At 50.7% G+C, this 14,115-nt stretch overlaps 1 protein-coding gene across 3 annotated transcripts in view; it reads left to right on the plus strand.

The window, feature by feature from the left end:
• The window catches only part of LOC132391016 (autophagy-related protein 16-like), a 119,699-nt gene that overhangs the window by 34,858 nt on the left and 70,726 nt on the right, over positions 1-14,115 (plus strand). For all 3 annotated transcript variants that reach the window (XR_009511052.1, XM_059963627.1, XM_059963628.1), the window contains 3 exons: positions 8,022-8,273; positions 9,295-9,360; positions 11,427-11,513. Coding sequence is in view for 2 of the 3 variants with exons in the window: in XM_059963627.1 (XP_059819610.1) it covers positions 8,022-8,273; positions 9,295-9,360; positions 11,427-11,513 (405 nt within the window). In the remaining variant the exon portion in view is untranslated. The remainder of the gene's footprint in view (positions 1-8,021; positions 8,274-9,294; positions 9,361-11,426; positions 11,514-14,115) is intronic.

Below are 14,115 nucleotides of genomic sequence, written 5' to 3' on the forward strand. Positions count from 1 at the left end.
GTTCTGAAAGGGGCAGTTGAAGAGTCTGTGGAGCTTTCAAGAATGACTAGATTCCGGCATAGTTGCTGAGGACTGAACATTTACAAACACCACTCTACTCTTTCAGGAGGGAGGGACACAGAAAGAAGGAAATCATAGGCCAGTTAGCCTGACTTTAGTGATTGGAAAGATGTTGGTGTCGATTATTAAGGATGAGGTTTCAGGGTATTTGGAGGCACGTGATTAAATAGGCCAAATTCAGCATGGTTTTCTAAAGGAGAAATCTTGCCTGACAAATCTGTTGGAATGCATTGAAGAAATAACAAGCAGGATAGACAAAGAAGAGTCAGTGGATGTCTGTTTGGATTTTCAGAAGGCCTTTGACAAGATGCCATACGCGGTATTACAGGAAAGGTACTACCATGGATAGAAGATTGGCTAACTGGCAGAAGGCAAAGTGTGGGAATGAAGAGTTCATTTCTGCTGGTGACTAGTGGTATTCCACAGGGGTCGGTGTTGGGGCCGCTCCTTATATGTCAATGATTTGGATGAAGAATTGATGACTTTTTGGCCAGGTTTGCAGAGTATATGAAGATTGGTGGAGGGTCAGGTAGTGTTGAGGAAGCAATGATTTAGACAGGTTGGGGGACTGGACAGATTCAACACAGTGCAGGAAAGAATGTGGTTATCCACTTTGGTAGAAGGAATTAGGGTGTGGAATATTTTCTAAACAGGAATAAAACAGAAAAATATGAGGTGCAAGGGGACTTGGGAGTCTTTGTGCCAGAATTCTCAAAGGTTAACTTGCAGTTTGTGTCGGTGGTGAGGAAGGCAAATGCAATGTTAGCATTCATTTCGAGAGGTCTAGAATACAAGAGCAAGGATGTAATGCTGAGACATTACAAGTCATTGGTGAGACCACACTTTGTGAGCATTTTTAGTATTGTGAGTGAGTATTGTGAGCATTTTTAGGCCCCTTCTCTAAGAAGAGATGTGCTGGCATTGGAGAGAGTCCAGAGGAGGTTCACAAGGATGATTCCAGAAAGGAAAGGGTTAACTTGTGGGGAGCGTTTGATAGCTCTGGGCCAGTACTCACTGGAGCTTAGAAGAACGAGGGTAGACTCTTATTACAACCTATCAAATTTTGGAAGGTTTGGATAAAGTGGATATGGGGAAGAGGTTTTCTTGAGTGAGAATGTCTAGGACCAGAGGCACAGCCTTAGAATAGAGGGAGAACAGATAGGAGGAAGGATTTCTTTGGCCAGAGGGTGGTGATTCTGTGAGGTGGGGTGGGCTTGAACGGTTGAGAGGCCTGATTCTGCTCCTTAGTCCTATGGCTTTATGGATCTTTGACAATTTTAAGGGCCTTGTTTTTGCAGCGTTCCTGACGGGTATAAGAGAGACCCCGATCCCCTCAGCAGGCCTCACAATCATTTGTAGGGCTTTGCAGTCAGATGCCTTGAAATTCCCGTACCACATAGTCAGGACACTTTAATAATAATTACTCTATTTATCAAGCACTTTCCATGCAGACAATGGAGTTCAAAGTGCTTTACAATGGGATAAAGTACAAACTTGAAAATAAAAGACAAGTGTTAGTTAAAAGCAAGGGTAAATAAATAAGATTTGAGTTGTGTGTTTAAAAGTGTCAAGTGCAAATGAGTCTGCATCCCGTATAGTTTTAGGTATTGAATTCCACAGTTTAAGAGCTGAGTTCGAAAAAGCTGACCAGCCAATTGTCTGTTGAGCTGCGAGGCCATAAAGCCTGCCTAGTTCTGTATTCAACGGTGCACGTGAAAGTAAGCAATTACAGTTCCAACTCCTTGGGCTTGTACACTGTTCCTCAGTGAACTTAAATCCCTACCATGCAGGGCGGAGGAACTACCCATGTGCGTCTCCCAAATTCAAAAATTAGGCGTGTGAAAGGACTTGGGAGTCCTTGTGCAGGATTCCCTGAAGGTTAATTTGCAGGTTGAGCCTGTGGTGAGGAAGGCAAATGCAATGTTAGCGTTCATTTCGAGAGTATTAGAGTATACTTAAAAGCAAGGATGGAACGCTGAGGCTTTATAAGGCATTGGTCAGACCACACTTGGAGTCTTGTGAACAGTTTTGGGACCCTTATCGTTGGAGAGGGTCCAGAGCAGGTTCATGGGAATGGCCCCGAGCACAAAAGGGTTAACGTAACTGGGCCTGCAGTCTCTGGAGCTTAGAAGAATGAGGGGGGATCTCATTACGATCTATCATGGTACAGTGGTCAAGGTAAATGTCTAGACAGAGTGGATGCGGAGAGGATGTTTCCTATAGTGGGGGAGTCTCAGACCAGAGGACACAGATAGAGTGGATGTGGAGAGGATGTTTCCTATAGTGGGGGAGTCTAGGACCAGAGGACACAGATAGAGTGGATGTGGAGAGGATGTTTCCTATAGTGGGGGAGTCTCAGACCAGAGGGCACAGATAGAGTGGATGTGGAGAGGATGTTTCCTATAGTGGGGGAGTCTAGGACCAGAGGACACAGATAGAGTGGATGCGGAGAGGATGTTTCCTATAGTGGAGGAGTCTCAGACCAGAGGACACAGATAGAGTGGATGTGGAGAGGATGTTTCCTATAGTGGGGGAGTCTAGGACCAGAGGACACAGATAGAGTGGATGTGGAGAGGATGTTTCCTATAGTGGGGGAGTCTGGGACCAGAGGACACAGATAGAGTGGATGTAGAGAGGATGTTTCCAATAGTGGGGGAGTCTCGGACCAAAGAGCACAGCCTCAGATCTGAGGGACATCCATTTAGACCATAAGACCATAGATATAGAAGCAGAATTTGGCCATCTGGCCCATCAAGTCTGCTCTGCCATTCAGTCATGGCTGATCCTTTTTTTCTCTCCTCCTCAGCCCTCAGTTCCTGTCCTTTCCCCCGTATCCTTTGATGCCATGTCCAATCAAGAACCTATCAATCTCTGCCTTAAATACGCCTGTAACCCTCAGATTCAGCCAGCATGTGTTGGTCGAGGATAAGACAGCCTCTGGCCCAGCCAAACTGAGAAATCTTGTTTGTGTGGATGCTGTGTGATGTGTTGCCCGGTTACAAATCTGTACCGCAAAATCCCAGACAGTACACAGTATGCAATTAAACGATTCAACTTTATAATCTGGAGTGATGACTAAGGCATTCGCCATGTGGCTGGCATCGGGTTCTATGGACAGGAAATCCATGACAACCCAGGTTCAGGGGCCCCGCACTCTGCAAGTGGGTCGAGGGAGCTGCCTGTGTGGGCAGCGTCTTCTGCCGTAGGCATCAAATGCACGCCTTGCAGTATTTTTTTACCTTCAGCTTCATTCGGGGCCAGTTGAGCCGGTCTCTGAGCAATCCATAGGTCTTTTCGACCCCCAAATACCCAGAATCATCATGAAGTGACTTCAACGCCACCCTCCGATCCTTCTCGGGCAGAACCAGCGGGCAACACTGGGGTCGGTCTGGGGGTGATGTGACCTGGTATAAGATCTGGTTCCACAACTCCATTCCCTCAGTAATGGAAGCACCCTCACGTGTTTCGTCTTCTCTGCCTGAGCCATATCTCCCTTTTCAACCGCTGACCAAATGGTATGATGTCCAAGACACCTCGTTGAGCAGCTGCCATTTCCCCAGAACTCGGTTCCGGTAACAGATTTGTCTACAGAGCAGTCGGGTTACAGTAAACTTGGGGAATGACGTCATCAGAACCTCCCAATTGATCCACCGCTCGATCCTGCCCCTCCTTTTCCTCTGCCTTCCCTGTAAAGGCAAACTGACACATGGCCTTCCCAGGGCAGGAACGCTCTCCCACTCCTCGTCCCTGTCCAGTCCCTCGTGCACCCATCGGGCCAAAGCATCAGCATCATTGTTCCTGCTTCCCAGCCGGTACTTCAGGCAGAAACCATAGGTAGACTGCCAACCACCGATGGCCCGTGGCATCCAGTTTCGCCAAGTCAGGATATAAGTTAGAGGGTTGTTGTCCATTCTCACCTCAAACTTGGCCCCGTAGAGGTAGTCACTCAGCTTATCCATCACCGCCCATTTCAACACCAGAAATTCCAACTTGCGCGTGGGATAGTTTCTCTCGGAGGGCGACAGACTCCAGCTGACAAGCACAGCGGGTCTCAACCTGGTGCCCTGATCCTGATACAGGACGCCCCCCAAGCCCTCTCGGCCGGCATCCGCGTGCAATCAGGGCTCTGCAAAAGCCAGCGCAGGTGCCTGGGTCAGCAACTGAAAGGCCTCCTCACAATTTGCATCCCACCTCGGTCCAAAGGGCTCTGACGGCCTTAGGTACTCTCCACCCTCCTGTCCTTTCCCCCCTCCCTTTCTTCCTCAAGGGAGGATAACCGCACAGAAGCTGATCCAATAGGTAACTCACTTTTGCGTAGTGTTTCACAAACCTCTGACAGTAACCGCAGAACCCGAGGAGCGAGCTCACAGTCTGGGGTCTTGGCCAAGTGGTCACCGCCTCGACCTTAGCCAAATCTCAGGCTACTGCATCTTGTGAGACTGTGTGCCCGACATAGCTAACAGGCATTTTGCAGAACTGGCACCTGTCCAGGGAAAATTTTAACCCTTCAGTTTTTAGGCAGCCCAGCACCTTCAGCAGCCTCGCTTCATGTTCTTCCAACATGGACCAGACACCAGGAGCTCATCCAGATATACTAACACCTTAAGCAAGTTCATACCCCCATCGTCTTCTCCATGACCCGCTGGAAGGTTGCAGGGGCTCCCGATGTGCCCTGGGGCATCCTTTTGAACTGGAAGGATCCCAGGGGACATAAATGCCGTCTTCTTTTTGTGATCTGGTAATACCACTCCTCAAGTCCAGCACACTGAACCACTCCGCTCCACTCAGACAGGCCAGTGCATCTTCAACCCTCGGGACAGTATACTGGTCAGGGATGGTGCACTTGTTCAGACTCCTATAGTCCACACACATCCGTACCTTCCCATTCTTCTTTCTGGCCGCTACCAATGGGGATGCAGAGGAGCTTCAGGACTCAGTGGTGACCCCAGCTTCCTTCAACTTACACAAATGCGGCCAAACATCTTCCACTTCTGCAGGGTCCAGTCTCCGCGACCTCTCTCTGAATGGGGTGTCCTCGGTCACTCAGATAGTGTGACGAGTGCTCTTGGAACAACCCACGTCAAACTTGTTGTTGGAAAAAACACCTTCCAGCTTCTCTGGAAACCTCCTTTTCCACACCACAGGCACCCGGGATTTGAATGACTCACCCTTTGTCCAATAGTTTCTCCCCGGCTTGTCTCACAGGGACACTAGACATTACCATCACTGGGAAGAGATGCGCCAGGGGCATCCCGTGCTTGAAGGTGACCTCCCTATTCGTAGTGTTCCTGACGATCACTGCCATCCTGCTCACCCGTACAACCGAGGGCTTCTTCAGTTCCGGCCTCACCAGTACCCCTGCAGGAAATCCCGACTCCCCCTCGTGGTCTCCCGGGGCGTCCACTAAGAGGGCCTTGCCCCCAAGCACTTGGGGAGATTTGGGGGTCTCCATCACTCTCACTATTTCCCTGGGCCGTAACATGATTGGCTTTGACCAAGTGTGCTACGCGGTTCCCTGTCGAAATTCAGTATCCGACCTGATGCAGCCGCGCCCCTTCCTCAAACGCAGCTCGGAACACTGGGTGCATGGACAATGTTCCCAGAGAACCTTCCCCAGCCTTCTCCTCGCAGGCCCCCATGAGCCTCCTCACAAGAGGGGGTTTGAAAGGCCGCCCTTCTCAACCGGGTCTGGACAAACCAGCACCAATGTATCAAGGGCCTCAGACACTCCCACATCGGCCTCCGAGAACTCCAAATAATCACGAGCAGTAAGCCCCCAGATCTCCAGGGCCCTGAATGGTGTCAATGGTAAATGCTTCAGATACCGGTTGTAAAATGAATGGTACAACAACGTGACCTGCAACCCGGTGTTGAGTATAGCTTTAGCATAAGTACCCTCTATCTGTAGTGCCACACTGGAGCTTGGTCCCACTAAGCCTCTAGGATTAGGGTCTTTCACTTCTGGGGGTTCAACGGTATATTGCTGGGAATGTGTCCCCCAGGGACACCAGGCCATTCCCTCACTGGGTCTTCTCTAAGTTTCCCAACATCTCTCTCTTATGAGGTACCCAGGGCTCACTCTCCTAGGGGCTTCCTGCTGCTCACACTCCCACCTGAAGTGTCCCTCTGCAATAGATAATACTGGCCGCAACCCCCCACTTCTTCTTGCAGAGCCCCTCTGCGCTGCGATCCACCTCTCTACCAAGCCTATCATACGGACATTCTCCTTTACCATCCCCTGGGTTGGGCTAGCCATGGTCACTTCAGCACAAAGGGCTACTAGCGAGGACTGTACCTGCTGACGGAGCCCTCCCGTGCCTCCTCCCGTACCTCCTCAATCAGCTGAACAGAGGAGGGAAGGGGCGCGTCTTTTGAGACTGTCAGAGACCCAAAGCAATCGGGTCCTGTGACTGGGTACCCCCAGCTACCCGGTCCATTCTTAATTGATCCACCTCAGCTGCCTGCATGACCCCTCTCCGCCACAAGCAATTTAGCTGCCTCTCTAGCCGGAAAATGTAAGCAGAAAGCTTCTCCCCCTTCTCCTGATGCACGTTCTGAAACCCCACATTATCCCCAGTGGGCTCCCTGTCATGCCAAAGGCATTCTCCAGTGCTCCCAGATAATCGGCAGTGTTAGCTAGGGGTTTCCACATTTTCACAGCTCTCACTAAGTCAGCGGCAAACCCCCTCAAACTTTCAACCAATCTCTTATGCCATCAGAGCACTTCCTCTCATCTAGCAACTGAGAGGCATACTCCTCTTCCCCCTCGGGGGTGGGCGTTATTCCAGAAAATATTCTTGGCTTCCGGTGGGGAACACTTTGCCACTGATTCGCCAGGGAGGTAAGGGCTGATGCCAGCTCAGAACTCTCATTCTTCACATTCCAAATCTGACCACTCCTTCACCTCACTCCTCAGAAACGATCGAACCCCGTCTTTGAAGTCTCCACCCCCAGCTACGGGAAACTCGACTTGTGACTTGGATCGCTCCGCTACGTTCCCCTCCTCCCTGACGGTGTGGACAGGCCATGGCCCTGCCTCCCTTGGTCCACGATAGAAGCGGGCAGTTCCACCCCTGTTACGTCAGCGCTAGTCTGATCTAGAACAGGGTCTGAGCCTGCCATTTTATCAAACCTCAACTTTGCCAACAACTTTAAGAGTACTCAAAACTGGAATTAACAATTCATCCAGGGTACAAATATCCACCGCACGCATTAGTGACCGGGACCGCCCCACCCCAGCAGCATCCATACCAGCACTGACTTAAACACACAGCCCACTGGTTCAATGCTCAGGGAAATCACACAGCATCCAACGGAATCAATCCCAAGCAGTACCCCCGCAATTGTAAGCCTGAGGTTCGGCCAGCATGCGTTTGTCCTGGGGAAGACTGCCTCTGGCCCAGTCAAACTGAGAAATCTCGTTTGTGTGGATGCTGTGTGATGTAACCATAACAACTACAGCACAGAAGCAGGCCATCTCGGCCCTTCTAGTCCGTGCCAAATGCTTGCTGTCAAGGGTGGTGAATCTGTGGAATTCATTGCAACAGGCATCTGTGGAGGCCAGGTCGTTGGGTATGGTTAAACTGCTCACAGTACCTCAAGTGCGGTCTGAGAAAAGCCCTATGATGGTGGGGTTGGGATGTAATCACTGTAATCAGGAGGCGGGGGGGGCCTGATCCTCAATGTGCAAGCTCTGTGCCATACCCTTCTCATACCTACTCTTATCGTGTCCCTCCTACCTCTGACTCACTCCTCTCCCGTTCCCTTTCCACCTCCCACTCCTTCCACTTACCACCACCACAAACCCTGCCATCTCTGACCCATCCCACCGCGGACCCTTACCACCTCTGACCCCTGACCCACTGCTGACCCCGTCCCACCGCGGACCCCTATCACCCCTGACCCCTGACCCATTGCTTACCCTTGCCTCACCGGGGATCCCTGCCCTCGCTTCACTGCAGGCTGGAGGAGCTGCTGGAGAAGCTGGCGGAGACGGAGGAGGAACGGAGGGAGCTGCTGGGCCGAGTGGCGTTGCTGGAGCAGGCGAACCAGACGGTGAAGGGGGAGTACGATGCCCTGCGGCTGCAGCACCAGGCACAGTGGCAACAGCTGTGCCAGTGCGAGTTCGAGGCCTCCCAGATGATCCACGACCTGCTGATCTTCAAGTCCCGTGAGGCTCAGCACCTCAACAGCAGCATCGAGAAGCCCAGGAGGTAATGGCCGAAGCTTATTCCATGAGTGCAGGGAGGGGGCCCAAAGTGGGTGAAAGAGTCCAATTTTCAAACAATGCTCTCTGATCCCATTTTCGAGCGGGATGAGATGTCAGAGTGAGGTTTGCTCTACTTCATCCCAATCACACACTCACATGGTCAGAAACATAGTGAAGCTCCCTCTGTATTATCCCAACTCGCACTATGTGGTCAGACACAGAGTGAACCTCCCTCTACATTATCCCATCATAGACTCCTAGGCTTAGATACAAAGAGCAAACACGAGGAAATCTGCAGATGCTGGAAATTCAAACAACAGCACACACAAAATGCTGGTGGAACACAGCAGGCCAGGCAGCATCTATAAGGAGAAGCACTGAAAGTTAGTCCTGACGAAGGGTCTCGGCCCGAAATGTCGACAGTGCTTCTCCCTATAGATGCTGCCTGGCCTGCTGTGTTCTACCAGCATCTTGTGTGTGTTCTTAGATACATGGTGAAGCTTCCTCTACACTGTCCCATCACACACTCCCGGGGTCAGACACAGAGTGAAGCTCTCTCTACACTGTCCCATCACACACTCCCAGGGTCAGACACAGAGTGAAGCTTCCTCTACACTGTCCCATCACACACTCCCGGGGTCAGACACAGAGTGAAGCTCCCTCTACACTGTCCCATCACATACTCCCGGGGTCAGACACAGAGTGAAGCTCCCTCTACACTGTCCCATCACACACTCCCAGGGTCAGACACAGAGTGAAGCTCCCACCCTACTGTCCCATCACACACTCCCGGGGTCAGACACAGAGTGAAGCTCCCTCTACACTGTTCCATCACACACTCCCGGGGTCAGACACAGAGTGAAGCTCTCTCTACACTGTTCCATCTCACACTCCCGGGGTCAGACACAGAGTGAAGCTCTCTCCACACAGTCCCATCAAAGGTGAGTTATTTTGGGCATGCGTGCTGGAGTTTGCATTGAAATACTGCTCTGGCTGTGATGACTGTGTGCATCTTCCTCTCCCAGGGCTGAGCAGAGACATCTACAGAAGGATCTGGAAATTGCTTCAAGTATCCCAATCTCCAAGAACCCGTGAGTCAGAAACATGTTTTGTTGGGGGGAGTGGGATGGGCTCACAAAATTGGAGAAGGATATTCAGCCCATCTGGTCAATGCTAGTCCTTTGTTTTAATATTTTAATTCAATACAGAAGATAGACAGCCAGCCCATCAGAGGTACGCTGGTTCACAAAGCAATCCCAGAATCCTGCCCCCCCCACCCCCACCCCCACCCCCACTGGTTCACTAGATCTAAATGTAGAATATTCTGCAGATTGTGGAAATCTTGGCAACACACACAGAGTGCTAGAGGAACTCATCAGGTCAGACTGCATCTATGGAAATGAATAAACCATCTATGTTTTGGGCTGAGACCCTTCACCGGGATTGGAAATGAAGGGGGGGGGGGGTAGAAGCCAGAATAAGAAGTTAGTGCGGGGGAGGGGAAGGAGGACAAGTTTGTAGGTTAAAAGTGAAACACGTGAGGGGAAGGTAGGTGAGTGAAGGTGGGGAATGGTAAGAAGCTGGAAGATAATAGGTGGAAGAGCTAAAGGGCTGAAGAAAGAGGAATCTGATAGGAGAGGAGAGTGGGCCACCGGAGAAAGGGAAGGAGAAGGGGCACCAGGGGAGGTGATAGACAGGTGAGGAGAGGTAGTAAGAGGTCCAAGTGGAGAATAGACGAAGTGGAAAGGGGGAGTGAATTTCTTTTCACTGAAGGAGAAATCAATGTTCATGCTTGGGTTGGAGGGTACCTATTTGGAATACGAGGTGTCGCTCCTCCACCCTGAGAGTGGCCTCAACGTGGCAGAAGAGGTGGCCAGGGACTGACATGTTGGAACGGGAATGGGGCGAGGAATTAAAATGACTGGCCACCAGGAAATTCCACTTTTTGCAGAAGGAGCAGAGGGTCTCAACAAAGCAATACCGCTGTCATGGATATTATTGCTCGCATTGTGACAGGGAGGATGGGAGAGCGGACCGTGGGAGAAAGGGAGGGAGGAGAGGAGTCCGAGGGAGTGGTTGGGCAGGTGAGGTGCGGAGATGGGGTGAGAGGTGAGCCGGATTGGGGAATGGAAAAAGAGTGGAAGAGTGAGTGTTGGGAGTGGGGTGGGGAGAAACTATGGGAAGGTAGAGGAGGGAGTATTTCTGCCATCCGGTCAGAGGCTGCCCAATTCGGGTAGGACAAGCAACCTCATCTTCTGTCTGGATGCCTCCAACCTCATAAAAATTGCAGAGGCCCATTAACCTGCTGGGCTCCGCACATTGTTGCGATTTCGGAGGAAACCTAAGCACTTCGTGAAAAATCATGTGATAATAGAGTTGTAGAGCATTACAGCACCGAAGCAGGCCTTTCAGTCCATCTAATCCATGCCCAACTGTTATTCTGCCTGCACCCAGACCATTGTCCTCCATTCCCCTCCCAACCGTGCACTTCTCCACCTGTCTCTTAAATGTTGCAATCAATCCCGCATCCATGGCAGCTCGTCCCACGCTCTCACCACCCTCTGTGTGAAGAAGTTCCCGTAAAACATTTCACCTTGCGCCCTTAACCCTCTCGTTCAAGTTTGACACATCAACTGTTTATTTTTCTCCACAGATGCTGCCTGGCCCACTGAGTTCCTCCAGTATTTTGTGCATTGCTCTGAAAGGGATGAGGTATCTCAACTATCACCCTTGACCCATGACCTCTAGTTCTAGCATCATAAAAACCTCAATGGAAAAAGCTGCTTGCATTTTCCCTATCTATACCCCTCATAATTTTGTACACCTCTATCAAATCTCCCCTCATTCTCCTATATTCCAGGGAATAAAGTCCTAACCTATTCAACCTTTCCAGTAGCGCGGTTCCTCAAGTCCTGGCGATATCCTTGTAAATTTTCTTGGTAAGCTTTCAATCTTATTGACGGGGAGAACGTGCAAACTTCACACGCAGACAGCGCTGGAGTTCGGGATCAAAGCTGCCCTGAAGGAACCATTTACTTGCTCGGGAATCTAGCATCCAGTTGTGTAACCCATTGCAGTTTCAGTCCAGGGAACTTTCCATACGGTCTGTGGTCCTGAGTCTTCATGAGGTTGACTCTGAAACTCTCCTTGTCCTCAGAGAGACACCTCACCGGGAGCCGGTTGTCCCTCAGGAGGAATCACAGCTACGCGAAGGCACAAGTCTCAAGTCCCGCTGGACTCCCAGGTAAGCAAGTGGCTCGCTGGAGTCGTTAAGGCAGAACTCACTCAAAAGTTGAAAGTAAGTTTATTACCGAAGTACATATATGTCACCGTATACACAGTAAATCCAAGAAACACAATAGAGTCAATAGAAGACCACCACCAACAAACAACTAACGTGAAAAAGGCAACAAACCATGTGAATACAAAAAAAAGGAAGAGAAATAATAATAATTCATAAGCTATAAATGTCGAGAACATGAGATGAAGAGTCCTTGAAAGTGAGTCTATAAGATGTGGGGACAGTTGCGTGATTGGGTGAGTGAAGTTATCCCCTTTGGTTCAGGATCCTGATGGCTGAGGGGTTTTAACTGTTCCCGAACTTCCTGATGGCAGCAGTGAGGAGAGAGAGTGTCGTGTGTGGTGGGGGTCCCTGATGAGAACAGTGAGGAGAGAGCGTGTCGTGTGTGGTGGGGGTCCCTGATGAGAACAGTGAGGAGAGAGCGTGATCCGGGTGGTGGGGGTCCCTGATGGCAGCAGTGAGCAGAGAGCGTGTCGTGTGTGGTGGGGGTCCCTGATGAGAGCAGTGAGCAGAGAGCGTGTCGTGTGTGGTGGGGGTCCCTGATGGTCCCTGATGAGAACAGTGAGCAGAGAGCGTGTCGTGTGTGGTGGGGGTCCCTGATGGTCCCTGATGAGAGCAGTGAGCAGAGAGCGTGTCGTGTGTGGTGGGGGTCCCTGATGGTCCCTGATGAGAGCAGTGAGCAGAGAGCGTGTCGTGTGTGGTGGGGGTCCCTGATGGTCCCTGATGAGAGCAGTGAGCAGAGAGCGTGTCGTGTGTGGTGGGGGTCCCTGATGGCAGCAGTGAGGAGAGAGCGTGATCCGGGTGGTGGGGGTCCCTGATGACAGATACTGCTTTCCTGTGACAATGCTTCGTGTCGATGTTCTCATCAAGGGCGAGGGCTTTTCCTGCATTGGATTGGGCTCCGTACCAGGCCACGATCAGTCAGTGTACTGTCCGCTCAGCTTCCACCCTCGGGGTGGGGGGGGGGGGGTAAGATTTCCTGATGGGGGGTTATCCTCTGGTTTCAGGTCGGGGGCTGTTGTGGGGGGATTGGGCGGCAGGGAGCGAGGGGCAGCAGCTGATTGGAAGGAGGTTGGGACCATGTACAGCTGAGATCACCCCTCGGCTGTTGATATCAGCCAGTGTTGGGGAGGGGTGGTAGTCCTGCCACGAGAATGTCTGGGTACCCCCACCAAAGTCCATAGGTGAAACATACAGGTAGGCCATTTGGCCCCTCAGATTGACTTTACACCTCGAATGACACCATTCAAGATTGTTCAATTTAATTTCTTGTACAACCATACCATGACCTTCCATCTTCGGTGCTCAATGTCCTGACCGATGAAGGTCTGTGATAAAACGATTCTGCTGTCTGAGAGCTCTAAACTGAGGAGGAAGGAGGTGCGGCAGCCTAGCAGTTAGTGCAATGCTTTACAGTCCCAGTCGTAAGATTGGGGTTCGAATCCCGCCACTGTCTGTAAGAAGTTCGTACGTCTTCTCTCTTAAATCCGAGTGCTCCAGATTCCTCCCACACTCCAAGGACGTACTGGTTAGGGTTAGTAATTTGTGGGCATGTTATGTTGGCACTGGAAGCGTGGTGACACTTGTGGGCTACCCCCAGCACATCCTCATTGATTTGATTTGACACAAATTTCACATGTTGCTGTGTGTTTCAATGTGTGTGTGGTAATAAAGCTAATGTTTAAAATCTTTAAGCCCTATCGGACACAAGTATCCGTGAGCCCCTCACTTTAGGGAGCTTATTCTGTATCACGTCAACGGACACTTCACGGACTAGTTCACTTCTCGGTTTCATCTCCACGGTGAGGTATACCGGTCAATAATCACTTCAACTGGCAGATCCCACCTCCCTACCGAGGAGGAGATACCTCCAGCTTACAAAATCGTTTAAACACAGTTTATTAACATAGTGTACAATTAATTTGGAGGAATAATTCTTGACATAAATTTAAATTCAACAAGGAGTTCTAAGTTATAAAAGATTTCCAGGTTACTGAAGATTTCTAAACTATGAAGGATTTCCAAACACAGGTACATGACTTACAGCCTAATAAGATATACCGGTTAGTTGCGGTCGTGGAACTGATTGCTGAGGAATGAGTTCTCGGTCTCTCTGCCGTCCCTGGCAATCCTGACTGCTTTCCAACGTTTATACTTGGAAAGGTTACGTGCTGTCCTGCATGGTGGCATAGCGAATAGTGCAGTGCTTTACAGTGCCAACTGTAAGTCCGGAGTTTGAGTCCACGTCGGGGTCTATAAAGAGTTTTATGTTCTCCCCAAGACGGCATCCTCCCACATTCCAAAGAGGTGAGGGTTAGAGTCAGTGAGCTGCAGCATGCTATGTTGGCGCCTGACATGTGGCGATACTTGTGGGCTGCCCCCAGCACGGCCTCAGACTGTGCCGGTCACTGATGTTCTGATATGTGTGTGACAATTAAAGCTGGCCGGTGATCAGTAACTCCCTTGGCCCTGGGAAATGAATGTCCATCACAGACTGGCATTCCAAAAGCTGCCTTCATCAACCTGTTTAGCTTTTCCTTTGTTC

The sequence above is a fragment of the Hypanus sabinus genome, chromosome 3 (assembly GCF_030144855.1).
Source record: "Hypanus sabinus isolate sHypSab1 chromosome 3, sHypSab1.hap1, whole genome shotgun sequence".
Lineage (NCBI taxonomy): Eukaryota > Metazoa > Chordata > Chondrichthyes > Myliobatiformes > Dasyatidae > Hypanus > Hypanus sabinus.